This window comes from Rattus norvegicus, chromosome 7 (assembly GCF_021556685.1).
Source record: "Rattus norvegicus strain SHRSP/BbbUtx chromosome 7, alternate assembly SHRSP_T2T, whole genome shotgun sequence".
In the NCBI taxonomy this organism is placed as follows: Eukaryota; Metazoa; Chordata; class Mammalia; order Rodentia; family Muridae; genus Rattus; species Rattus norvegicus.
The window spans coordinates 56,086,145-56,114,083 of record NC_141540.1 but is presented as its reverse complement, the minus strand read 5'-3'; the positions used below and the strand labels follow the sequence as shown (position 1 = coordinate 56,114,083).

The window sequence follows — 27,939 nt, the reverse complement described above, 5'->3', positions numbered from 1 at the left end:
ATAGGTATTTGATACTTTTTGCTAATGCTTGGGCGTGAAAATGAGAAAATAGTCCCACCTGTTTTTAGGAAATTAGATTGTTTTTAGACTATTCAAAGAGATGTTCTTATATCCATGCGTACTCATACATGTAAGAAATAATTGCTCATGAGAAATCTGTGAACATAAATTAGCAAAACCATATAGTAGTTATAACCATCTTTTTAAATAAAGGTGATTTTTAAAATAAAGATGATTTCTAGAGATCTATTTGTGTAACTCTCATGATTATATTACTTAGGATAAACAGGTTCTGCTGAGGTCTCAACCCTGAAATGTTAGCAGCTTCAGTGTAACTACATATATGGTTTAGGGTAAGCAGGGGCTACTTTTGGACCCAGAATTACTGTTTTACTCTTTAGAAGGATTGCCAGTGTCTGTGACCCAAAGAAGGTGAGAGTGAGGCATATATTTATAGTTAAAAATAACAACTTATCACCTGTACGTACCACTTCAGACGGCCAGGGTTGTAGCATCTTTCTATATGCTTGCCAAGTGGGAAGATTTGGTCAATAGCTCTAATGATTGTAGTTGTATTTAAATATAAAAACCAAAACCAGAGAAGCCCAAGGAAAAGAATTTTTTTTAAAGATTTATTTATCGTATGTGAGTACACTGTAGCTGTCTTCAAATACACCAGAAGAGGGTATCAGATCTCATTACAGATGGTTGTGAGAGACCTTATGGTTGCTGGGAATTGAACTCAGGACCTCTGGAAGAGCAGTCAGTGTTCTTAACTGCTAAGCCATCTCTCCAGCCCAAAGGAAAAGATTACTGTATGTGACTATTAGTTGTAGAATGTCAGAAATACACTGAAGTCATAAATCAGTAATATTAGAAAAGGGACATATATCTTTAAGTAAGAAAATGGGTAATATCTAATCTTGCATATACAAGTCTGATTCCAGCATGTTAAATGAATCTCAGGACTCCAAGTGAACTTCTGTTCCAAAATTTATGAACAGGAAATTTTAAAAAATAATGAGAATACTTACTTTTAATTAATTATTATATAGTCCTTGCTGTTCTAAAACTGACTGTGTAAACCAGACTCCCCTCAGACTCACAGAGATCCACCTGCCTCTGCCTTAGAGGGCTGGGATTAAATGTGTGTGCTACTGCAACCATCAGAAATGTTATTTTAAAAAGGGAGAATTTTAAAATAATGTCCATTGCCATGGGAAAATAGTTAATATATTACAAATATTGTCTTGTAGCTAGACAATACTATTCAACATCCTTTTCAAGAAATGAAGAAATGTTAACCAAGTTAAAGGGTTTTTTGTTTTGTTGTTGTTTTGTTTTTTGTTGTTTTTTTTTGTTTTGTTCTGTTTTTTGTTTTTTTTTTTTGTTTTGTTTTGTTTTGTTTTTTGTTTTTTGAGACAAGGTCTCTCTAGTGTGTAACTCCGGTTGTCCTGGAACTTGTTATATAAAACCAGGCTGGTCTCACACTCACAGAGATCCATGGCCTTTGCCTCCCTAGTATTGGGATTAAAATGTTTTTCAATATGAAAAAAAAATCACATCCATTCATTTATTTATTTATTTATTTATTTATTGATGGTGCATGTTCAGTGATAGTACTTGGGAGGTTGAGGCAGGAGCATTGTGAGTTTGAGGTCAGTCTGGGGTACCCAGTGAGACTCTTGTCTTAAAAAGAGGGCACTAGTATCCTGCAAGGCTCTGCTGTGCTATAGATATGCGATGGCACCTGTATCTACCCTATTGTATTTTCAGTCTAGTGCTGAGGAGAACTTTAGAGGGCGTGTGGAAAAGGAGCTCACACAGGACATAAGAGATTGGCAGGACTAGGCTGAGAATTCAGCCATCAGGGAGGGGATGCTGCAGTGTGCTGCAATACGTCAGTGTATGGAGTACCTAGAAGCTATCGTGCAAATACCAGATGATAAGAAATTATCAGGAGGGGTTGGGGATTTAGCTCAATGGTAGAGCGCTTGCCTAGCAAGCGCAAGGCCCTGGGTTCGGTCCCCAGCTCCGAAAAAAAAGAAAAGAAAAGAAAAAAAAAAAGAAATTATCAGGATAGTTTAGTGCAGCTACTATCCTGTGTGGTGGTCTGTTGTTGACTGGTGTTATGGGATGCATGACTGGATTCAGGCAGTTAGATCTTCTGTTAGCGTTGCTTGTGTACTTAGAACAGTTAGGAAAAGCTAGTGCCTGAGAATAGAAGAGAGCTCAAGCTCAAGCTCACTCAGCTAGGTCTGGCTGTTTTAGAACTTACTCTGTAGGCCATCTGGCCTTGAGCTCATGAAGATCCGACCGCCTGGGATTAAAGGTGTGTTACACCATGCTTAAAGAGGGATGTTCTTGCATGTTGTTTTCCTCTGAGAGACCATGTGGGTTCTTTCCTCTATTAGTGTCTTAGGGTTGGTCTGGGACACAGTGTTGGAGCTCAGGCTGTTCTAGAGTTTAGAAGAGCGAAGAGTTGGCACTAAAGAGTGAGACTTTCACAAAACCTAGAGTTGAATGGTATGAGGGACAGTTTCTAATTTCTCATTAATTTCTAATCATAGAGCTTTATAGTTTGGGACTTGTATACAAGGGGTAGATTTATCATTTCAACATGCTTTTTCTTTAGAATGTGGATTCTAAGTATAATTACTTTAATAATGAGTATTTGTCAAATAGTACAAAAATTAAAGTGCTAAAATATTTTCTGTACCTTTTCATTTCTTGTTTATGTGCCTTCTCTCTTTAACAGGAGATCAAACCACAGAGCCATTATAACCATGGGTATGGTGAGCCTCTTGGGCGGAAAACCCATGTTGATGACTACAGCACATGGGACATTGTCAAGGCTACACAGTAAGCTTCTCTTACCGTGCTTTCTTTCTTGGTTGTTCTTTTTCTAAATCTGAGTTACATACTTGAATACCTCAGGGGAAATGTCAGTATCTCCATTAAATTATTGTAACTCCCACCAGCTCTTAGTTTTTGGTAATTTATGGAATTGCCATTTTGTGGAAATTTATTATTTTGCTTTATGAATACAGAATTAACAACTAGAAAACATTTCCAACTTTAAAAGTACCTTTGAGTTAAAAACATGGGATTATATTCCATATTCCCTATCCCTCAACCAGTACACAAATATAACATAGTTAATGTTATATTTACATATATTTTACTATACTAAGGAATATAACAAAAATGTTCAAAATATGGTCTTCAAAATGTCAGATTATGTTGATCTTTGAGATTGGACAAGGAAATGATGGATGAATCTAAGAATGTTATAATTCAAATCATTTGGAAGTTGAAATACAACGACATTTTTGTCTGCAGACAAGAGAAACGTGAATTGAGTCCTTCAATATTTTAGAATTGTTGAAGTTAGATGTGTATATCACAGTTAATGTCACAGTATACTTTGATCATTCATATATCTATGTTCAAAATAGAACATGGTAGCATATATTAATTTTATAAGATAATAGATTTCATTATGATATATCCATGCATCCATATAATGTACTTTAACCCTATAGTGGCTCCCTTATTATCCTTCTTCCTCCCTCTGGTCTTCTTCCTGGTGTGTTTCCCTTCTATTTTCTTTTTTAAAAGTCTAGATATTGTGAATGTGATGATATTGTGAAAAAGGTGTTTGTTTTATTTTTGAGACAGGGACTCATATATATATATATATATCCTTGGCTGGCCTGGAGTCACTGTGGAGACCAAGCTGGTCTCCAACTCAGAGAACTGCATGCCTTTGCCTCCTGAGTACTGAAATTAAAGGCGTGTACACCATACACTACCTGAAAAGTCATATTTTAATGTATCGAACTTCCAGAGCAGTTTCCTATGTGGGAAATAAAACATTAAGATCATGGTACTTAAAAAATCTGCTCTTCTTGCATATTGACTAATTCAAGTTAGAGACAAACAGAAAATATCAGATGAACATGATTACTCTTGATCCTTCTCTTCCAATTGAGTGTTTTTATTAGACTATACCTTTTATACTAATATATACTAATTATACATAATGGTGTGTGTGCATGTGCCCGTGCCCACGAGCCTGTGGGCAGGCATGATAGAACCAGGGATGGCAGCAATATGAGGCCTCTGTGACTGTGTATACAGCTTACTTCTCTATTGGGTACATTATACATACAAGCAGAAGCTCTATTGTTGGCTGTTAGTGACTCCTTGTTGCTCATTCCTTCTGTAACCTTCCCTATGGAAGATCTTCCCTATTTCCAACTCGCTGGGGGAAGGATTGGGGGATGGGTTACTGGAGGGGCCATGAGCAGGATATGAAGCGAAGAATAAGGAACTATCTGGGTTGTGGCGCTTACCTTTAATGCTCAAGCCCTTTGCTCACACACTTTTAACGCTCACGCACCTTTACTGCTCACACTAGTGCTCTTTGCAGAGGGAGACACTGGAAGATTTTCTGAGGTCAGAGCCAGTCTGAAAAAAGTAAAATCGGTCAATCGGTCAATCAATCAATCAATCAATCAAACAAACAAACAAGCAAACAAAAAACCCCAAAGAAACAAAAATTATCCAAGTACAAAGTTTATCAAATTTATTTAAGTTTGTTTTTGTGTTATATAATTTCAGAGATCTAAGATTTTGACTAAGAATATGGTATGTAGCTTCTTGACAAGAGTTTTGGTGACTTATTTTCTGGTTTTTTTTTTCATATATTTTGTTTATACTTGAAATTCTCCATAATTAAATTAAGTGGCAGCGGGAGTTGGTTGATGGCAGGAGAGAGGACTTGGTGGTCAAGATGGCTGCTCTTTCAGAGAACCCAGACTTTGGTTCTTAGCACCCATCTCTAGGATAGCTTGCACTACAGGTCCAGGGGGGTCTGATTTCCCTGACCTCTGCAGTACCCACCACACACATACATAGTCAAAGTTAGTAACACCAGGTCTTTAATGAAAGAAGACATTACAGGGCTGGCTAGATGGTCTCTCTGGTACTCAGAGTGTAAGGAGAGAAGTGACTCCTGTGAGTTGTGTGCTGACTTGCACTGTGGCACACTTAGACATGTACACGATGAATGCAATATGCTTTAAAAATGAATTAAGAGTTGTTAACTTTGGGGGCTGGAGAAGTGGCTTGCTGGTTAAACTCTCTTGTTCTTCAGCAAGCTAGTGGGCAGCAGTTCTCCATGGCCTGTGCTTCAGTCGCTGCCTACAGGCTCTTGCCTGAGTTCCTTCCTTTGTAGTGATGGATGTGGTGTAGCCGTAAGCTGAAGTACACTCTTCTCAGCTCGCTTTTGGTCAGTATGTAATCCCAGTAACAGGAAGAAAACTAAAACACTGTTATTAAAATTTAAATATTTTCTTTATGCAATTAAAATTAATATAATTTTCTACCCTTTCCTGTTAGATTAAAATTAGTAACTCCATTTTCATGGATTATTGGCTTGGCTTAATTTTTTTTTTCTTTTTTTTGGAGCTGGGGACCGAACCCAGGGCCTTGCGCTTGCTAGGCAAGCGCTCTACCACTGAGCTAAATCCCCAACCCTGGCTTACATTTTTTATTATGACTTTTGGTTTTCTTTTTTCACAAAACCTTTTTCTAATAGTTAAATAAATCAACTTTATATCTAGAAAATACTAATGCATAAAAATCTTCTTGGGGAAATGTTCTTGTTCCTTCAGAGGAACCAGGCTCAGTTTCCGGGACCCATATGACAGCTCATAGTTAGAAGTCTAGCTCCAGTTCCAGGGGTCCAAAGCCTCCCTTTTGTTAGCTGTGGCCCTCCTTTGCAGCTCTCTAGGGATCTTTCCTAGCTTCTCATGGATTGGCCCAAATCACAGAGCTTTCTACCGCCCTATCTGCCCCAACACAAAAGTTTTGTTTGCCTTCAGGAATATCAGCTAAATTTATAAATGGAGAATCCCACGGTTCATATTAAACAGTGTTTGTTACAAATAAAACAGCATTTGTTCATGACGTTCTCTAATGTCTTATATGTATTCCCTGATACTTCTTAAAATTTAACATTTTTTTAGCTTCTGTGTAATTTTTAAATCTGCATAGTTTTGTGAACTAAGTTATAAAGAAACTGGATGATTTATGTTTTTTTCTGAGATCTTGTACCTCATGAAGTTTTAAATTGTTACAAATGAGATATTTTAGAGTTGTAAAAAAGGGTGAGTAAAAACTGTTGAAATGCTGTTATTTTTTAAGTAATGTATGTTTGAAAATGGTTTTAATTATTTAAGTATGACAGTGAAGCCCTAAGTCAAGTGCGATGCCACACAAGTGTAATTCTAGCAACGTGGGAACTGAGGCAAGAGGTCGCTCGGGACCTGAGGCCACCCTGGACTGTTCTGTCCCACTGCCAGAGCAGTACTTCTGAAAGTACTGTGCTTGTCTTTAAATATTCTGTAAGTACTGAGACTACTCTTGTTCTCTTTTCCAGATACGGAATATATGAACGCTGCCGAGAATTGGTGGAAGCAGGTTATGACGTACGGCAACCGGACAAAGAGAACGTTACACTTCTTCACTGGGCTGCCATCAATAACAGAATAGATTTAGTCAAGTACGTGTTCTGGGCTGCTGTAATAGGCTTTTGGGTTTTCGATTGCTTTAACATTACTGAAGTGACTTATCATAAGGACTAACAATTTCCAAAATCAATAGCTTTCATGGTGTATATTCTGTATATTTAAAAGAAAAACAAAAAACCCAAAAACTCATGTTTCACTTATTGAAGATTTACATGAATTGAGTCCTATAGAGTACTTTTCCATACATATTTCCTTTTGCCATAATTGTTGAGATAACCCCATTTGAGGTGGAGCAATTAAGGGAGGAACTCAAGTAGGAAGCTTGACTGTACTTCCCATTGTCACATAGCTAATAAAGGGAAGGGTAAAGGAAGGTAGAATGAGACTGGAACTTATTCTTAGTATGGATTCTAGGAGGGAAAGGCAGCAAGGAAAACAGTAACAGGTGACATTCTTACATTCCCACCAGGCAGGGCGTAAATCTTTATCATTAATAAGAAAGAGCTAGGAGCCGAGTGACAGGGGTCGCAGTAATCTTTGAGTCTTTGGTCCAAAGATAATTCAGCAAGGATATGCATCTAAAACACCCTGCTTTACGTGGACAGGTAAGTGCAGCACGGAGAGGAGAGGGAAGAGCAGCAGACACGGAGGCCAGGGGAAGGAAGTCCTAGAGTTGTCCCCGAGAGGTGGCGTCCTGTAGAACATGCTGTCTGTTCCTTCACCCTCCCTCAGTTTCTTGACTCTCCTGGGTCCACTCTCAGGTGTGATTCAGTTGGTTGGGAGCCACTTCATTTCCTCTTGAAGGGGATGTCCAGTGTACGCCTGCTTTTCTGTGCCGCCCATCCCACAGGCCAGTGCATCTTTCTGGCCTTTGTAGCTGTTGAGGAATCGATGTGAGCATTGTGCATTTGAAGTTTGGTTTTGTTTGGTTCCTTTTAAGGTTTTCCATTTCTTCTTTCTGCAGTTTGACATATATCTGTAAAGTATGGATTTTTTTTATCTTGAATTTGAATTCAAATAATTTTGGTTTTTTTTTTTAGGTTTGGTTGTTTGAATATGCGTGGACTAGGGAGTGGCACTATTAGGTATGGCCTCGTTGGAGTAGGTGTGGTCTTGTTGGAAGTGTTTCACTGTGGGCGTAGCCCTCCTCTTAGCCACGTGGGAGCCAGTTTTCTCCCGACTGCAGTCAAATCAAGATAGAGAACTCTCAGCTCCTCCAGCACCATGCCTGCTTGGATGCTGTCATGCTTCTTGCGTTGATGATAGTGAACTGACCTCTGAACCTGTAAGCCAGCTCCAATTAAATATTGACCCTTATAAGAGTTGCCTTGGTCATGGTGTCTGTTCACAGAATTGGAAACCCTAGCTAAGACAGTAGGTTAGGATTTTTATTAGTTCTGGAAAAAATCTTTTTAGCTAAGGATTTTTTTTTTTTCTTTTTTTAGGAGCTGGGGACCGAACCCAGGGCCTTGCGCTTGCTAGGCAAGTGCTCTATCACTGAGCTAAATCCCCAACCCCTTAAGGATTTTTTTTTTTAAATTACATTTTTCTTTGCCTTAGCCAGTTTTATTTCTTCTTTTGAAAACTTTAGATCTCAAGCCAGTTTCTTAAATCAGTTATATGGATTTTGTTAAACTTTGTATTTTGAGTTGTTAATATATGTAGGGTATTTGTCATGTGTCAGATATATATCTGGCAAAGATTCTGTTCATCTTGGGGGCTTCCTGTTCATTTGATTATTTGTTTAGCTGCCCTGAAGAAGCTTTTTAGTTTCTGTGCTTTTTCTTTGGAGCTCTTAGTATTCTCTTAAGAAAGATTCTTCTGGTCCCTTTTTGGGGGAGAGCTGAGTCTGCTCACTTAGGTTACAAAAGAGGTTGAGGATCTTGTTTAATGTGTGAAGTTTTAATAATTATATTTCTAGTACAGTCCTCATGCTGTTCTTGACGTTAGTTCCCCAAGTACCAACTTCTCTGGAAAAGGTGCACTGAAAACATTCTGCAGATTCTGAATGGTTACATGGTAAAGTCACAAAGGTGGAGTCTGGAATCACACTATACAGTGATGACCAGGGACACACAAGCCCCTCCACATTAAAAGAAGAGTTTGGATTATTACTGCAGCTACAGTTTGTACTCATGTTCTAAGGTTCACAGTTGCAGAGCATGAAGACCCTTCTTTACTAGCACTTCCAGGAGCAAAATTGCTTCCTCATTACTGAAATACCTGCTTGTATTTACTTGATGCTAACTATACTTTGTGTTAGAAAACACAAATTTTTAAGTGACATTTATGTGGCCCATCAACCATTATTTTTGTTACAAGCTAATATTTGATAATTGCTTTGGTGGCAAAAGTTACCGTCAATTTCTTAGCCTTTCTAGAGTTTTAAATATGTTCTGGATTGATTCTAGTAGGTGTCTCTTCTGGAGAAATGTGTCTTGTAGCTATTGACTTTTGTCTTTTAAATACTTGTTAATGTTCTTGTTCATTGGTGGTCCCTCTGCAAAACCTGAGAATATTAGTGCCTGCAAGAACATTGTTTGGTGATGCCCTATAAAATGATAGTTTGTATAAAAGAGACATCATCCAGGTATTTTATTTACAAGCTGTAAGCCTAGACTGGGCCGGTTTGGAGCTATTCAAACTTGTATCCCAGCTCTGCGTTCCTTGTTACTTGATGTTTCTCATGGCTACATGCTCATGGCCCATCTCTCATGGTGACCTCCTCCTCCTCTGTGGTCTTCTTTTCCTCTCCTTTCTCTACCTGTGACCTCCAGCCAGGTATCTGAAAACCTGCCTTCCTCTATCTACTGCCCAAGATATAGCCCTTTATTGACCAATGAACTTTGGGAACAGGATAACCTACCATCATTTAGTTTATTGAGGATCTCTTTGTCAGGGGGCAACCAGACCTTGGGAGTCAGTATTTAGCATTTGAATATATAGCAGTACCCTGCAGTAGCCTTTTTTTTTTTTTTTTTTTTTTTTGTAGTATTGAACAGGAGCTTGAATATAAAGATAAATATAAAAGTAAGAGTGAGTTAGAAGGTTCCGTTAAGAGCATATCCCCTTGTGGGGGTCCTAGAACCTCAGCGTGGTAGCTCCCTACTGCCTGCATCTCTGGTTTCACGGGAGCTCACATCTTCTTATAGCCTCCTGGGCACTTGACTCATGTATAAAACCACACACATATACAAAATTAAAAATATAAATAAAATCTGTGCAAAATAAGAGTTTAAGTGTTTGTCATTTTGAGTTCAAATGTTACATCTGAGGTAAAAAATACCATATTATAAAAACATAGTATTCTCTTCCAGGAGTTCATAGTAAAAAACGTAATAAAAAGTCAGTCACTCTTCTTGACAATCATGTAATAATTACCCGACACTGACTTGAATCATATTAAATCCACCAAGTAAAAATGAGTCACAAGATATAAACTATCTCTAAAGGAAAGAATTAAATTATTTAAAAAGAAATCCCAATTGAGGTTTTGAAGTTTTTTGGCTTTAGATTTAGTCTTTTCAAAATATTTTCAATCAGACATGTAAAGGACCAATTCAGACCTACTTAAACATTTGTGTGTGTGTGTGTGTGTGTGTGTGTGTGTGTGTTTTAAGATTTATTTATCATGTAGTGTTCTGCCTGCATATATGCCTGCAGGCCAGAAGAGGGGATCCCACCAGATCTCATAGGAGGCTACGAGCCACCATGAGGTTCTGGGAACCTCTGAGCCATCTCTGTGGCCCCCTACATTTGTGTTCCTAATAGAACCCAGGCATGGTGATGACGCACCTTCCATTCCAGCTCCTCCTCCAGGTTAGACTGTGCTACAAAGTGATACCTTGTGTCCAAAGGAAAAGAATCCCATATCCCAGAACTGTTTCCTTGGGTTTCTTTAACTGTGTTGCACGATGGAGAACTTGGTCTTTATATTATATAATGTTTTACAAGGTCAGTTGAATGCATATTTATATGAAGAGTGTTTTCTGAATTAAACATGTAAGTATGGCTATATTAAGAATTTAGAACTGTGTGCCTTAAGAGTGAATGCATTTATTATTTAAAAAATTGCTTAGAATGGCTTTTATGTCCCAATCATATGTATCTATATATGACTTATATACCTCATGCCTTAAAGGCATTTATATTTAAAATTCATTGGGATGATTAGTCCATAATTAAGCATCCAACAAGCAAAGCAGCTAGTCTTGTTCATTTTGGAATCTATAAAAATGCTGTGACAATAATGTGTTAGGTAACAAAGTTGCCTTTTTCTTTTTAAACAATGTCTTTTACAGCAAATAGGGCATAGTAAAGGATCTTTACCTCTCATTTATAAGTGGTGTTCTGAATGCATGGTAGCATTCTTTTGCGTCTGCTGCTTGATTTAATCTTTACCTCTCCTCTGAGGAAAGTAGAGCTTAAAACATTGCTTTACTCAAAGTAAACTGTGCCTTGGCTGTTCTATGCTCAACTAATTGACTCCAGAATTTGTATGTTGTTCAGATCTTTGAGGTTGCCTAAATATCTTTTTATATGATTTGGCTTTTTTACTCTTCCTTTTATATTTTAGTTTTCATTCTTTACATGCGTTGCATCCTAACCACAGTTTCCCGAACTTCCTCTCCTCCTAGTCTTCCCCCCACTTCCCCTCTTACCCTAGATCTACTACTCTTCTGTTTCCCTTTTAAAAAAGGCCTCCCAGGGATATTAATTGAACATGTCATAACAAATTACACTAAGATTAGCCACAAACACTCACATCAAGGCTGCATGAGGCAACTCATTAGGAGAAGGATCCCAAGTGTAGGCATAAGAGTTACAGGTACCCCCTCCCCCTCCCACTATTAGGGGGTCCCACGAGAACGATTATGAAACTATAAGTTATATGTAGAGGCCCTAGCTCAGACCCATTCAGGGTTTGTGGTTGTCATTTCAGTTTCTGTGAGCCCCTATGAGCCTGCTTAGTTGACACTGCAGGCTGTGATGTCCTCAACCCCTCTGGCTCCTAGAATCCTTCCTTCTTTTTTGGGGTTCCCCTGCATTCCCAGTGTTTGGCTGTGATTCTCCGCAGCTGTTCCTATCGCTTGCTGGCTCACTCGTCTTTGATGATAGATGAGCTAGGCACTGATCTATGAGTAGAGAACAATACCAGTAGAAATTATTTCTTTGACTTTTTTTTTTTTTTTTTTGCCAGTCATATTTGGTCATATTCTAGGTCTCTAGGCTTACTAGCTTCTGGTTCTTAGCCATCCACACAGTGTTAGGTGTGGGCTCCCCCTTGTGGTGTAGGCCTCAAGCTGTACCAGTCATTGGTTGGCCACTCTCACAGGTTCTGTGCCACCATTACCCCAGCACATCCTGCAGGCAGAACAGATTGTAGGTTGAAGATTTTGTGGCTGCGTTGATGTCCCAGTCCCACTGTTGGGAACTTTGGTTATAGAAGATGGCCATTTGGGGCTCTTTATTCCCCATTAGTAGGAGACTCTTATAGATATATGGAGTTTCCACTGCACGGGAATTCTGCTTTGCCCCCTACATCCTCCCCAGTCCCATCCATCTCTCCCCACAACCCTCCTGCTCCCATTTTCATCCTCCCAAGTCCACTTGCAAAATTCTTTCTATTTCTCCTTCCCAGTGAGATCCATGTGTTCCCTCCATGCCCATGAGCCCTCTTTGTGTTACTTAGCGCCCCCCAGCTTTAAAAATCATTTCCTTTTTCTTCTAGAACAAAAAAGTTATGTGTTTAATATGAAATTGTACTAAAGATGCTTTTTAAACTTCAAAAGCGCTGTTTATCTTCAAAGGCACAAAGTAGGTTGATAGCTCAAGTGGAAGGTGTTTTATTTTTCGCATAATTTCTTATACTGATGATGAAAACTAAATTACTACAAATTTTATTTTACAGATACTATATTTCGAAAGGTGCTATTGTGGATCAACTTGGAGGAGACCTGAATTCAACTCCATTGCACTGGGCCACAAGGTGTACATTTACTTCTATGTCACTCTTCCCCTTAGGCTCCTTTACTTTTTACAAAATTGGTTTACTGCTTGCTGCCCAGTGTTGTCTTCACTGGGAACAAAGTTACACACTGTTCCTAGGGAAACAGGCTAGTCCAGTTGTAAATGTGATACTTTGGAAGCGTGCATGCATTTACAGTCTAACAGATTAGATAGTTCTTGGGGGTTTTAGGATCATATTGGAATGGACTCGCTTAGTAATTACTATGTTTTCATTTTCAAAGCTGTTGTTCCAATTAAGACTCCTGTGTCTTGTTTTAAAGCAACTTGATAAAGCATGTGGTTTGACTTGTCAGCATTACTGTTTCTCAAGTATCCTCTTCTTCAGATGACTGTCTTTGAAATGACTTAATGTCTAAATGTTTGTCTTTCCATATTTTAGACAAGGCCATTTATCCATGGTTGTACAACTAATGAAATATGGTGCAGATCCCTCATTGATCGATGGTGAAGGGTGCAGCTGTATCCACTTGGCTGCTCAGTTTGGACATACCTCAATTGTTGCTTACCTTATAGCAAAAGGACAGGTAAAGAAGTCTTAATAGTGTGTGTTCTAATCATATGTTATTTATGGCTTAAATGCCTGATATTTGTAGCATTACATTTTTTATACCTTAAAATACTTAAGTGGTAGTCTTTGATGATGAAGAGAGTAAAAAATATAGTTATTTTTATACTGAGTTTTAGTGTACTTAAAATAAGAACAAATACAGTCACAAGTTAAGATAATTCTCTGTTAAATTGGTTTTTAAATTTTAAGTGTGATAGAAATAAGTAGTGGAAAGTAAGGGAAAGATATGTAATCTATTTTTCCTTTAAATATTTCCCTTAGATATTGTCTCAATTAGGATTTCTATTGCTGTGATAAAGCACCACGAGTAAAAGCAGCTTACAGAGGAGACGTTTTGTTTACTTATATTACACCACACATAGTCCTGCTGTCAGGACAGGAGCTGACGCAGAGGGAGGGAGCACTGCTGACTGCCTCACTCTGTATGTTTTGTTCAGCCTGCTTTTTTTTATAGCACCTAGGACTATGAGAGAACCTGGTATGGCACCACCCACAGTGAGATAGGCCCTCCCACATCAATCATTGATCAAGAAAATGTACCACAAGCTTGCCCATGGGCCACAGTCTGTGGGTACATGTTTTTCAGTTGAGGTTCCCTCTTCTAAACTGGCTGTAATCTGTGTCACGTGAAACTGACCTGTACAATTGACCTCATGCCAACTTGACATAGAATCATTACAGTTCCACCAGAACCTTTCCTTTCCCATTTGTCCCCAAGGTGGTATGCTAATCTTATCACAATATAAAACAAAGTCGCATAGTCTTTAAAAAATTCACACTTTAAAAGTTGGGTGTCTTTAAGATATGTAGAGTGTAAAATAATTATTATATTAATATAGATTTCATAAAATTAGTACAGCAGCAGTTTATTCCTTAGCCAGCAGACTCCCCAATAACTGCACAGAGAGACAAAGTTTTATGTCTCAAAAACATTGATAAAAACATTATGCCTACACCAGAGTCTATCTAAAATATAATAGGTCTCATAGCTATAGGCTTCTGCAAAATTGAAAAAAAGTCAAACTAAAATCTTTGTAAGTCCAAGAAGGAAGAACCAGGATAAAGTCACAGCCTGAACAAATTAAGATAATTCTTTGTTAAGTTGGTTTTAAAGTATAAGACTGATAGAAATAAGTAATGGAAACTAAGGGAAAATGTATAATCTATTTTTAAAATCAAACTGGAAGCCAGTGTGAAGAGCTCAGTGTCACACATCTGGGATTCCCTGACAAACTTGTGGGCTCCTTCAGACGCTTTTCACAGCCATCCCAACACATGGCAGCTTGTCTTCTAGGTTCAGGCTGGCTTCACCTCAGCCTGGTGCTGACTTGGTTCCATGGTTCTGGCGTCTCTAAATACTACAGTCTCCGATGCAGTTGGGATGCGCCTATACCTCTTCTGGCCTCACTTCCAGACTCCAGTCCCACCACACAGTGCCAAGGCTCAGTTGGTCTCTATGACCTCTTCATGCCATCAAAATCAGTAGCAGCTGGATGACTCCAAGTTCAGCTGTCAGCATTGAATGTACCGCAGCCCCCTCTGGACCACAGCTTCTGTGTGCTGACCCTGAGGAAATACTCCTACACTTTGTATTTGCAGTGATGCTAGTCTCTTTAATCTTTAATCTGCTAATCTCTAACTAGCTAACCAATGTAAATCAGTCTAGAAAAGGAAATATTTTACTTCAGTGGTGCTGGTCTCTTGTTAACCACAGCCAACTCTTTAGCTCCAGTTGACCAGTACTGCAGCTTCTGAAAGCCCTGGGCTGGGTCCTCTCTGGAAGGAGGTGATTGAGCAGAGTGTTGGTGTGGGCAAGACTTGGTCTTGCAAAAGTAAGCGTTGCTTAGTATTAATAATACTCTCTTTGATTCTTGGTTATATTGGGGCCAAAAGCTGATGGCTTCTCCTTTTGCTTAACAACAGGGAATTAGGTAAAGGATTTATTGTTAGCACTCTCTTTTCTGGCCAGGCAACCAGAAACCCTTCACTGCCCAGCTTTGTGAACCAGAGAGGAAGGCAAGGCAAAGAATTAAGATACTTTATACAGGCAAATATGCACAGACACATATACATTCATACGTCTCTCTCTGGCCAGACTGGACTCTCTGTCTCAGTCAACTCCACATGGATTCATGCATGCTTACGGGCATACACATATACCTACATCATTTATACAAACAAGCAAGCATATACATTTGGATGGATAGACAGATGGGCCAGAGCTCCCCAAGTCACCACAGCATACCACACAACACCACCTTTATTTCTTTTCTCTGGCCTTTTTAAAGACAAAAGTTCTTAGAAAATTACTTCACAGATAAAATGTGACACAAAGTAGGAGTTACAGAAGGATGCTGATACTCAGTTCAGAGTAGTATTTCAGTCTCTGCTCATTATAAGTTCAAACAGCAGTTGTCTTATCATGTGCACACCTGTGCTTCATCCTGGGACCTGAATGCCTTTTCTTGAACATGAGTTTGTTCCAGGCCTCTCTCTCTAGTGTAATTATGAAAGCTCATTGTGTTCTTACTATTCTGAGGAGTGGGCAGATTCTATTCTTGATTCTAACTTTATTATATCTTTCTAGCAAACAACTAAAACAATCTGTTAAAATTTTCTTCCTAAGATTATTTGAAGCAAATCAGGAGTTCTATAAAATCATCAATTCGCTCCAACAGCATCAATTCATAAAAGTTATGTTATTCTGTATGAAATCTAATCAGTAGGTTAGGCTAATGCCCAGAGATTACTATATTAATTTAATAATGACAGGAAGGCATGTGAGCTGCAAGAAGCATCCCTGAGATGCAGTCTCTTTGGGACCTTGCTTCATAGACTCACCCATTGCAGACCATGCCAAAGCTGGGGCCACCTCCAGGACGGTAGATAGCCTTAACCGCTCCTACAGGGCTTCGGACAGTCAGTCCTGTGTGTTCTTTAAGAGGCTCGGAGAATTTCTCTCTGAAACTTCATGGGCCAGGCCTCCATCATGTGCTTTCTTTCAACATTCTTACTTTCCGAGCTCCCTCAGAACAGCCCACTGAGCTCTCGAGCAGTCAACAACTATTCCAGCACCAAGTACAGTATCACCACACACAGTCTTCCCGACACACATGGTCAAGTCTGTCACAAGTACCCATGACCTGGTACAACTTCTGCTTTAGTTAGTGTTCCTACTGCTATGATACAACATCAAGACCACAAGCAGCTTGGGGAGGAGGCCTTTACCTTGCTTACACACACGTCCAGGCAGCAAGCTCTGGTCAAAGGGAGTCAGGGCAGGGACCTGGGGGGAACCCGGAGGCAGGAGCCGATTGACACAAAGGCCATGGAGGAGCATTGCTTATTGCCTTGCTCCTCATGGCTTAATCATACTGCTTCCTTATAGCACCCAAGGCCACCAGCTCAGCATGGCACCACCCACAGTGATCTGAGCCCTCTCAAACCAACCCTCAAGAAAATGTACCACAGGCAAGTCTGGGGACATTATCTCAGTTGAGGTTCCCAGTTCTGAAATGATCCTAATTTGTGTCATGTTGCCCTAAAACTAGGCAGTGCAAATAATGAAACTTGCCATCTGAATTGATTTTATCTACTGATAATTTTCTATTTTAATAACCTTTTAAGGGGAATGATTTTAAAAGTAACAAAACATGTCTTATCTTTCTGCTGCATCAAATTATGCAGTTTCTGTCAGGAAACATGGAATTTAAGTTCTTGATGTTGATTATTTTTCTTTTGAGTGTGCATCAGTGAGCATAAAATCACATTAATTATATACCTATTCACTAATTATATACCTATTCAACATATCGCACTTTTATAATAAATATTTTATTAACAGAAATACCATCTAGATTCTCTTCTGCTTCTTTTTTACTGATTGTATAAAATCAGAATATGTTGTGTTTTAGAAAGTGAATATTGCAAAACAATGTCATACATCGAGTTTCATTCTGGGACAGACTAGTAAAAGTTGTTGTTTGTTCTAGATTAAGATTATGTCATAATAGTGGTTGAAGACTACTGACAATTCTAAAATTGCAAAGGTCATTAAATGTAAACTGTGACAAGGGAAGGGTAAGGCTTAATTTATAAACCACTTAGCTAGTTAATGGCAGTACTTAGCTTTAGTTAAAAGTTATGAGACAGACTTGCATAAAGCGTTCCCACCTGAGTAGTAATGTATTAGATTGTATAATGTATAAATTAGATGTTTCCAACTAATTTTGGTTAGGACCTTAAAATTCTGCTGTCTGGTTTATTATCAGGATGTAGATATGATGGATCAGAACGGAATGACACCTTTAATGTGGGCAGCTTATAGAACACATAGGTATGTAATCGTTATGGACTACTCAGATCATTCGGCATAATACAGTGTGGAGAGTGGGATTAGCAGATGCTACACCAGTGCTGTGGAAGCCCGTGCACAGCTAGTGCACAGCACCAGTTACTCTTGGCCTGCTTTGCTCTCTGTACTTTGGCTCAGTAATCTTCTTAAATCTGAAAATGGAAGAAGAGGTTATTTTTTTTAAAGTAATTATCTTTTCATGTGATTCTGTTTAAGTTTTCATTTATTCATGTATTCATTTGTAAGTTGTCTGAAATCATTTTTGGATCAGTCTAAACTGAAATACAATATTTTTTTATTCTTCAAATATATAGGTGTTAATATCACAAATTCTCAGATTAAAAATAGGAAAGTCAGGTCCAAGTGTGCTGTCTCTCAGCACCATATCCACTTATCCAGGGTTGTGCGTACATGGCAGCTCATGTTGGAATGTGGCTTAATTACTGACTGTAACAGTATCAAGGCTAGAGTAGATGTTGTGAGATGAATGGGAATGCAGCCACAGTCAGTGTAGTCTCTGTAATGATTTCGATAATTGAAATTAGGGTTGTTGTTGTTGTTTGTTTGTTTTTTTCCTTTTCAGTGTGGATCCAACTAGATTGCTTTTAACATTCAATGTTTCAGTTAACCTTGGTGACAAGTATCACAAAAACACTGCTCTGCACTGGGCAGTCCTAGCAGGGAACACCACAGTCATTAGTCTTCTTCTGGAAGCTGGAGGGAACGTGGATGCCCAGAATGTCAAGGTAAATATGTCCTGCTGTGGATGGAGAAGGAAGGCACTAACATGAATTTTTCTGGAAAACATGTTTTTTTTTTTGTTTTGTTTTGTTTTTTTAAGACTGATAATTGGAAGAAACTTATTATTTAGTTTAGTCCCTTGCTTCTTCAGAATAATTTGTTTTTAAAACAGGTAATTTAATGTCATCTTATGATATTAAGTTAGTTTTTATAGTTTGTAGATGGCCTTTTTATTAGTGAATTTGAACTAGACTTTAGAAATTACATGCTTCTAACTTACACAAATGAAGGACAGTAGCTTTCTGGTTCTTAATACCATTATGTATAAGTTTATAGTTACAAAATACACTATCCAATCAGTAAAATAGCACAGCTGGTAAAACCACTGTGTATAAAGGCTGGTGACTTTTGAACCCATCCGTGTAAAGATATGGAGGGAGAGAGCCAGCTCTCTGTGTGTCCTCTGACCATGTGTGTGCCATGGCGCAGCGCACATGTGCCTCATATCTTCTCACAGGGTAGTGACAGCAGTAGTGAAGACACATTCATAGTAAATTGGAGTCATGCTTTGACTTGGTCATTTTAGTAGCTTATCTTTAAAGAACAAGACTTTTAAATTTTGATAAAACACTTTATGATATTTATAGAATAACAGTGAATTAACCCCGGATAAGGATACAGAATTAATCTAAGTGCCAAGTACAATTTAATATGTGTACTTTGAGTTTTAAGAATTTGCACACATCATGAAACATGTACAAACACAAGACTGTGCTGGGGACCTGCCAGGGTGACTCAGTGGACAGAAGGCGCTGGTTGCCAAGCCTGACAACCTGAGTTCTACCCCAGGACTCCCATGGTGGAAGGAGAGAACTGACCCTTTCAAGTTGTCCTCTGACTGCCGCATGGGTCCCATGGTACTGGTGCACTCACATAAACACAACCATAAGTGGCCAAAAAATGGTTCTGTTGGTAATCTCAAGTTTCTGATTAATCTTTTGCATTTTTAAAGGCTTAGGGCCCTTTAGCAGTGAGCTGAACAACTGCAGATACTGTCAGGAGTCACTGTCTTGGGACAAACGTTTTTAAGGATTAGCTGTAATTTATAGTATTTTCTGAGCCATGTTTTATAAATGCCTAGAGCATATATGCTAATTACATATAAAGGGAGTTTAAGCTATATACTAACCTGAAATAGCCAATCAAAAAGTAGGTATCTCTTGCTGGATCAAGGCATCTCTTTATGTTCTAATGACAAATTTTCCCTTTTTTGGTTACTTTTAGAAGAGAAGGTTAGACTTAAAAATGGGTTGTGCTGTGTTTTGTTTGGTTTTGAACTTTTATTTCATAGCTTAGTGAATTTTTAGAAACTAGCCTAATTACAAATTTTGAGTTTAGTTTAAATATTTTAAACTATAAAATTGATTTAAGAAATTGTGTGGTTTTTTTTTAGTTTTTTAACTTTTAAGTCATGTTCCTATGCAGGGTGGTCAGAAACGTCCACTAACCACTTGGAAAAAGGAAAGTTGTCCACTGTAGTGACTGGCATGTGTTGAGCGTTTAACAGTTACCTACAGGCTAAAAGAAGAAGGTGTGCAGTCTTTAGTTTTACCCCAGCTGGCATTTATGATAGGCAGGGTACCATTCTGCTACTTGAGAAATGATAGAGTAATGTTTGCCTTTGCAGAGTATTTAAAGGGAATGCTCTGAAAATTCTTAACACTGGCTTTAGTAAACTGCTGCTCAGGACAAAAGGATACGGATGATGCTTAACTAAACTGACCAGAGGTTTTATAGGAAAAGGTAACAGAAGAGACCTCAGTTTTATCACCTACATTCCTTCCCATCTTACTCTCTTTTGACTTTCAGAGTGCCAGTCATAAGGGTCATGTAGTAGAAATATGTTTCAAGATATTTCTTATATCACCGAAAGAAAAAGTACAGCAAGGAATTAGTTTCAATTTGCTTTTTCTTAATTGCTATATTAATATATTTGAACTACAATGTACCAAACAGTCATGCAAGCAAGATGGCACAGTTCTGTAGTTTGAAACCAGTGCTGTATTCATATAAACCTTAGGACAGTTTTCCTTAGTCATGATCTTTAAGTATTTGCTGTGTGTTTGAAAATCTTAACATCTTTTCAAATAATCAAAATTTGTGGTCTTCTCTAACCATTGCTATACCTTTAATGTTGATAAGATATAAAAGTCCAAAACAAATTTCAGCAGAAAAGTAATGGCAAGAGTGGGGGTGCTTGAGAGTATTCACATTAGTTTCCCCTCATCTGTTCTGGGTTCAGGCATATTATGATGTGGTACCAAGCTCAGAACACCCCGAAGATCTGCAGGGCCGGATACTGAGCTTACTAATGTGCCTGTAGACATTTTATTTAAATTCACACCCTTCTAAAACTACTCACAGGGGTTTTGTTGATAACTTTATTTTATCTGACACAGATTCAAAGTTGACTGTTAAAAAGAAAAAAGTTCCATTCCCCTATTAGAGACTGAATCCAGGACTCGGTGTGTGCTAGGCAAACATTCTACCACTGAGTAGACATATCCTCTAGTGTGAAACAACGACTAGGGTATAGTGCTCTTCCTGGAGTAACATTATAGCTAAAGGAAATTAAGTCTAAAATTCATTTGCTTATGCAGCATCCACAGTTTGAGGGGAAAATATCTGTCTACTTTGCTAAGAATGATTATTGTTCCTAAATATTCTTTTCATATAATTAAAAGTAGAAAGTAAGAATGAAATATTGTTTCTTTTGGGATCTAGCATTCTTTGTATGCTTGAAGTGTGGTCACCACTTTCAGTAGAAACCATTTCTTCATTCATTCAGTAAATATTGGTTCATTGGTAGGTTATTGGAATGTTCAAGACAGATTAGGGTCTGTGTTGGTCTCAGAACATACGTTTTCTTGAAGAAATAAAGTAGTAAATCAATGGACAATCTGAACTGAATGATGAACCTGAGAAGGTGACAGTGCTGTGAAGATTACTCTGAGGTGATGCATTCCTTGGAGGCTCTGAGGAGATAAGTGGTAGACAGATTTTCCTGTAGAGAAATCTGCTCTTGGCAAGGCTCGGGAGTGAAAGTCTAAGTTTTGGGTGCAGATTGGAGGCTGGCTTAGGACAGCAAGTGAGGAGTGACTTGAGAGACAGGTGCCAGCTCAGCAAGGCTCTGTGACAGGAAGCTTAGTTGTGTATGAAGTCTAGTGTCCAGACAGGTTTGCAGAGACTGTCGTTGGATGTGCTTTTTCATTTAGATGCTATTTTGATTGGAGAAGTGATGGAGTCGTTGAGAGGGGACAGTAGAAAGACTAGGAAGTAGTCAGGCCAGCCTGGTGGTTTGTTGTTGCTTTTGAATGATCTTGTTAGTTTCGCCAAGGAGTAGAGATGGAGCTGGCTGAGAGGACTTAGAGATAATATCTAAATATTGTCAGATGGGTTAGATTTGAGAGCGAAGGAAAGCGTCACTGACGGCACGGGTTGTCAGTTCAGTTATCTGTTCAGTTAACTTGTCTTTCCACACGTGTTGAGACTGTGAATGCTGACAGGAAGTGCTCTTTTGAGGGGAAGATGATAGGAATTTATTCTAATATTTAGCACGAAGATGATGCCTTTTCTCTGTGTACCATTTAAAGCTAATTAGGCCACTGCAGATTTTGAAAAGGAAATTTCATCTTAAAATCTCCAACATGATTTTTTGTCCATAATTTTGACATTTATTATTTCATTTTTCACTTTAAGTACTAGGAAAGATCATTTTACTAAAAATGAATTGTAGGGGCTGGGGAGATGATATCTTAGCAATTAGGAGCACTTGTTGGTCTTGCAGAGGACCGGAGTTCATTTCCCAGCGCTCACAGGGTGGTTCACAACCATTTATAACTCCAGTTTCAAGGGATCTAACATCCAACTGGCAGGCACCATGCATGCATGTGGTGCACATACATACATGCAGGCAAAACACTAATACACATTGAATAAAATAAATATGTCTTTAAAAGTTAAGTAAAAATAAATTGTCAGTGTAGGATGTAGCTGCAAATCTAGGTATGATTTCAAAGCTATAAAAAGTTACTCTTCAGACAAGATAAAACCGACATTCTCTGCTGTAATTACCTAGCTATTTGGTCCTAGCCTAAAGTAATTACTTCAAAAATATGGTTAATTTATGTTAACTAGAAATTGCTTTTGCTGCAAATTGCTTGTTTGAAAAAGAAATTAGATTCCTTTAATATATAAAATAAAATTTTTTATCAAAATAAGACAACTTTGAAGACTATTTTAATAAATAAATAACTTTAAAGTATTTAAAGTCTGTTTTTGGAAGAGTAAGAAGTAGCTGAATACTCCAGATTAGGTCACTGATGGATCTGGGATGGCATGGACTTGTTTAATTTGGGGAAGAAGATCATTGTTTTTCATAAGATGAATATCAGAAGAATTTTACAGTCCTAGGTTATAGTTAAATAGCAACCATAGGGTAAAAAAATAATTCTCTACTAAGAATAAAAAACAAATTATGGCTTATGTCATTTTTTTTTTACTATGGTGGTTTTGTTAATTTTTAAGGATCTTATTTTGTAGTTACAGTTACATAGGTAGAGTTAGAAATTTAATTTGGGAAGAACAATTAATGTGTTACCCAAGCATTTTCCAAAATTTTCTTTCTAAAACTGTCAAAGGGTGTCAGTAGACAGAAGAATACTGTAGTTTCTTGGAAGGAGATGAGAATTGCTGGCGACGAAGTTGTCGATCAGTCTTGAACACCCGACCTCGATGGTCTCTAACTTGGTTTAACAGTAAGATTCAGTCCCAGTGAGACACAGCTTCAAGGGACCTTCCACCTTAGCCATGGTTATTTGACCAAAACCCCTGAAGAATTTCTTGTATTTACTACCAGCGACATAGTCTATAAGTACTCCATGTGGACCTTGCTGATGTTACTGTCGTTAGTAATATTTACTACTTTGGCTGTGACATGGAGTAAGCAATATAGACTTGATTCCAAACCCTGGTTTTAATCTAACTCTGGAATTGTTTGTTTATTTTGCCATCGGAATAAAAGAACTATACAGTCAGGTGACTAGAGAAGTTGAAAGGTTTTTTTAAAGCTCCCTCAATCTTTCTGTCTAGGCAATCCTTAGGTGTCACATGGCCCTCTAGTGGAAGGGGTGCTCAGCTGGACCGAGGCAACTGCAGGATATTCTGGGAGTTGTTACCCAAGGGATGGCTATTATTCAGGTAATATTTATAGTTTGGATTAATTAGCTGATTCTGAAAACTTAGGTGATGGAATTCTGGAATAAGCAAGGAATATCTAAAATAAAATATCCCTATTTGTTAAAGGCTCACCTAGATTAGCCCATTCCTTATTAAATACCATTGGTTTTTCTATTAACAATGTGCTTGGGCTTTTGAAAATTTTTATTATTGTTGTTTGTTTGTTTATAATTCTTTGTTGTTATATAGTAGTGTTATGCCTCATTTTTTTTTTTGCTTTTAAAAGTATATTCCATGCTTGATAAATTATTATCTCTCCCCAAAATGGGATTCTGTTTATTTTTTTTTTAATCCAGCATTTTGAAGTTAAATTTCAGTGGTTATTTTTAAAAAGTAATTTGAGAATCATTCTTCACATTTTGGCAGCTTTATCTTTTTTATTTAAAGAGTCAGATAAATAGAGGACATTAAATAGATTGGAAATGTAGGTGTCTAATTTACAAAAGTAATAGAAGACTTAAATTAGAAAAAGCAAACAAGGGACCGTCTAGGAGTGAGTTGTGTTTTTCTTGTTGCTTGATGTGTACTGTATTCCTGCGTTCTTGTTTAGTTAAAGGACCTCATAGCTTCTAACCTGAATGAAATTCTCTTCTCTCAGCCATCTCTTGTCACGTCGGGACTTTCTGTGGTGGATGAGTGTGTGGCAAGGTGAATGCCAGTGTAGTGGAAGAGGTAGACACTGGCTTCTTCTTTCTTCCCTAGGCTCTGGTTAAGGCACTCACCATCCCTGAGATAAAACGGGTTCCCACAGCGTGGTACAGTGTTACACTTACCACACTCCGTGTTAGGGTGTACGCTAACTGATAAACTTATTGATAGCCTCTGATCCAGCAGGGACTAAAATACCTACTTTTTGATTTGCTCTCTAATTTGTCAAAAATGCAAGCAAAAATAGAATATAGAGTATAAAATGAGAAAATATATTTTCTTTTGTGTTTTGGATGGGAAATGATAACAGGTATGTAATAATTAGGTTGTTAAATTGATTTTACCCAATGTCAGAAACGATTGTTGATGAGTTTATGTAGTCAGTTTATTTTTATGGAATTTCTTTAAAAGTTATTTGTGAAAATATTAGTTTTATTTTTAATGTGAATTTCTTATATTTACATTTTCAGGGCGAATCAGCACTTGATTTGGCAAAGCAAAGAAAAAACGTGTGGATGATCAACCATTTGCAGGAGGCAAGGCAGGCGAAGGGTTACGACAACCCGTCCTTCCTCAGAAAGCTGAAGGCTGACAAGGTAACCCGAGGCTAGGAGCTTGCGGCCTTCAGACTGTAGTTCACTCTGCAGAGATGTTCACATGCCTTTAAGTTTTACATTTTCCATTGGAGTGTTTAAAGTATGTTTTCATCCAAAGAAAGATGAGAGTATTTAACACAGTTCCTTAGAATTATTTGTGGTCTGCACTGGGATACTTAAGGAAGTGGGTTTAGCTCTCCATTGGTAAGCAACAACAGTTCCATCTAACTGGGCTTCAGTAGATAAAAGCACTCTGCATGCATGTGCATTTGTAGATGTAATAATGAACTGTGAACCATCTTAGTCTTATTGTGAATTTTTCTAAACGGAGTACTATAGCTCCAATTAATCGAGCTTTTTATTCTTTGTGATGTATTATGACTTTCAGAGAGAAAGTTTCCATTTTTGACTTTCGTAGAAAGTCCATTTTCTCCCATGAACCTTCAGTTTTATAGTTTATGGCTGTTAGCCTAACTGTCTACTTATAATAGGATTTTAAAACTATTTCACAAATGCAGAGGCTATGTTCTTTAGAAAATATTATTTTCACTAAAAATGAAGATATTACTTAGCTGGCATTAAAAATGCATATGTTTAAATAAACAATAATAGTATATATTTTAGCTTTAAAGTAATCACAACTTGAATGACAGTAAGTTGTTCTTTCTTATCAACTTTTTATAGAGAAATTGAGTACTTAAGCTTTACTAATGGCAATACTAAAATCACGGAAGTTAATATTAATCCATTAATATAGAGATAAATAGTGCGTTATACAAGTTAATATTAATCCATTAATATAGAGATAAATAGTGCGTTATACTTGAGAGCAGCAGCTCACTACTGTAAGGATTCAGACTTCCTTGCAGACGGAGAGCCCCTGGCCCATCACAGTGATGCCAGAGCAGCTGTATTCGGAGTTTGTTGGCTTAGACAGGAGTTCTGAAAGTTCACAGATAAGGGCAATGAGTTGTCTTGTGTGCCATGTTAATACTTTCAGTCATTTCATAGCTGTGATCTAGAAACTTACTTATTTTGATTTCACTGTTGCCACACGTTAGAACAGCCTGCTCCACACACGGAAAAGTGACTAACTTATCTATGATAAGGACATTTGACTTTCTCTGCAAGGTTCCACAGTTTGACTTTGCTGAATGTAAATATTCAAACCTTCTCCTATAGTCAGATGAAGTGTTTCTTAATTTAAGATAATATATTAATGTATAAATTCTTTATTAATATATTTGAGGTTATATATTTGGATATTGTTTCTATGTAAAGAGAGAGCTTCAGGGACTAGAGAGATGGCTCAGTGGTTAAGAACACACGGTGTCCTTGCAGAGTACCTGAGTAGCCATGTAGAGCAACTCAGAACCCTGTAATTTTTGCCCCCTCTAGCCCCAGAGACAACACAGTCATTTGCTTCTTCTCCAACAGTACAAATAATTAAAAATTAAAAGTAAATCCTAAAACTGAGAGAAAGAGCTTTGGGGGCTGCAGAGATGGCACAGCAAGTAGAGAGAGTATTTGTCTCACCATCATGAGGACTGGAGGTTGGCTCTCTGGAATCCACATGCAAGCTGGGTGAGTGGGTGATGTTCCACCACCCCACAGTCCCAGTGCACCCGAGAGAGGGAAGCTGTGGAGCTAGCTGGTCAGAGCAGCAGAGAGACCCCGACTCAGCACAGGAGGTAAAGGGACAGGGGAGGACAGCTGATGTCAGCCCCATGCTGCACATATCCATGCACACATACACGCATGCGAATAAGAGCTTCACTGTGTAGTGTGCTGTTACAGAGACTTCAGCCTAGAGACTGAGTTTCTGGGTTTCCTTCAGTAGCTTTAAACGTGTTAGGGTTTGTTTCTTTGTAGTGTGTAACTGTTTATGTATGTCAGGCATTTGAACTCACAGACACCTGCCTTCCAAACGGTAGGATTAAGGGCAGATGTCTACCTGTTTTTTGAAAAAGGCTACTGGAGGGAAAGACAGGAGAATCGAGCACTTTGTGACATTAATCACCACAATTATATGAATGAACTCTTTTTCCACCGCACATTAGCAACTTTTAAATTATGAGCATGATTTTGTTTGCTAGCCTGTCTTTGAGGTGGAGAGAAAAACTAAACAAGACAATGCTGACACACAACACAGGCTTCACTAGCATTGTACTTTAGAAAGTCACCTCAAGGGAGGATACAGTTGCATAGTGTGAGTAGACAGAGTCCCAGGATCTTGGAAACAATCTTAAAACTACTGAGATTTTGAAAGTTAGAAAATTGTCAGCGTGTGTGTGCTCATGCATATACATGCATTAAGAGACATAAGCAAGGCATATGCAGCATGGAGATGCCAGATTGATAGCAAACGCCTTCTTCAGTTGCATCATCAATCATCATCAATCATCATCATCATTATCATCATCATCATTCTTTTGAGCCAGTGTCTGTCCTTGAACTTGGAGCTCACTGATTTGGATGGTCTGGGTAGTGGACGACCAGCCCCACAGACTCTCTTGTTTTCACTCCCCTGGGGCTAGCAGCACAGACTCATCTGACCACACTTGGCTTTTCTTAATGATTGAACTCAGGTGCTCAGGCTTGTCCAGCAGGCATTTTACCAACTGAGCTATTTCCCAGGCCCTGAAGATAGAGGATTTCAAGCAGGCAGTAAGTGAATTGTATGATGATCAATTGGAGGACAATCTTTAGTAGTCCTTTAAAAATTCATATCTATGAAGGTAGAATAATATATTCTGCTCATTTTGAAATGCTATATAACATTTTATGGGGGAATATGAACACATTTGGATTCAACCCAGATAACCCAGGAGGCCACAGAAAAGATTCCAGGCTAGTTTGGTGACCCAATGAGTTTATTGGGATTGTTTATAAGAACTGTATTAAAAACCTGTTAGGAAAAAAAAATTATAGACAAGCTACAAACTGGAAGATAATGCTAACAAGTCATATGTAAAGCAAAAGATTGTAGAAAGAACTTTTAGTAAAACCCATCAATGAAAGTTTGTCAAAAAACCTAATTTTAAAGTGAGATAAATGAATTAGGTGGTATATGGCTGCAGTCTAGGACTTGGGAGACTTAAGCAGAAGCATCTCGACTTCGAGGCCATCATCGGCTGTATGGCGAGAGGCTATCTCAAGTATGCA

At 38.2% G+C, this 27,939-nt stretch overlaps 1 protein-coding gene across 4 annotated transcripts in view; it reads left to right on the top strand.

The window, feature by feature from the left end:
* The window catches only part of Zdhhc17 (zDHHC palmitoyltransferase 17), a 63,736-nt gene that overhangs the window by 20,813 nt on the left and 14,984 nt on the right, over positions 1-27,939 (top strand). For 3 of the 4 annotated variants that reach the window (XR_015624322.1, XM_087558478.1, NM_001039340.2), the window contains 7 exon segments: positions 2,759-2,862; positions 6,449-6,571; positions 12,451-12,528; positions 12,949-13,093; positions 17,409-17,473; positions 18,075-18,237; positions 24,649-24,774. Coding sequence is in view for 3 of the 4 variants with exons in the window: in XM_087558478.1 (XP_087414604.1) it covers positions 2,759-2,862; positions 6,449-6,571; positions 12,451-12,528; positions 12,949-13,093; positions 17,409-17,473; positions 18,075-18,237; positions 24,649-24,774 (804 nt within the window). In the remaining variant the exon portion in view is untranslated. 4 annotated transcript variants of the gene reach the window in all.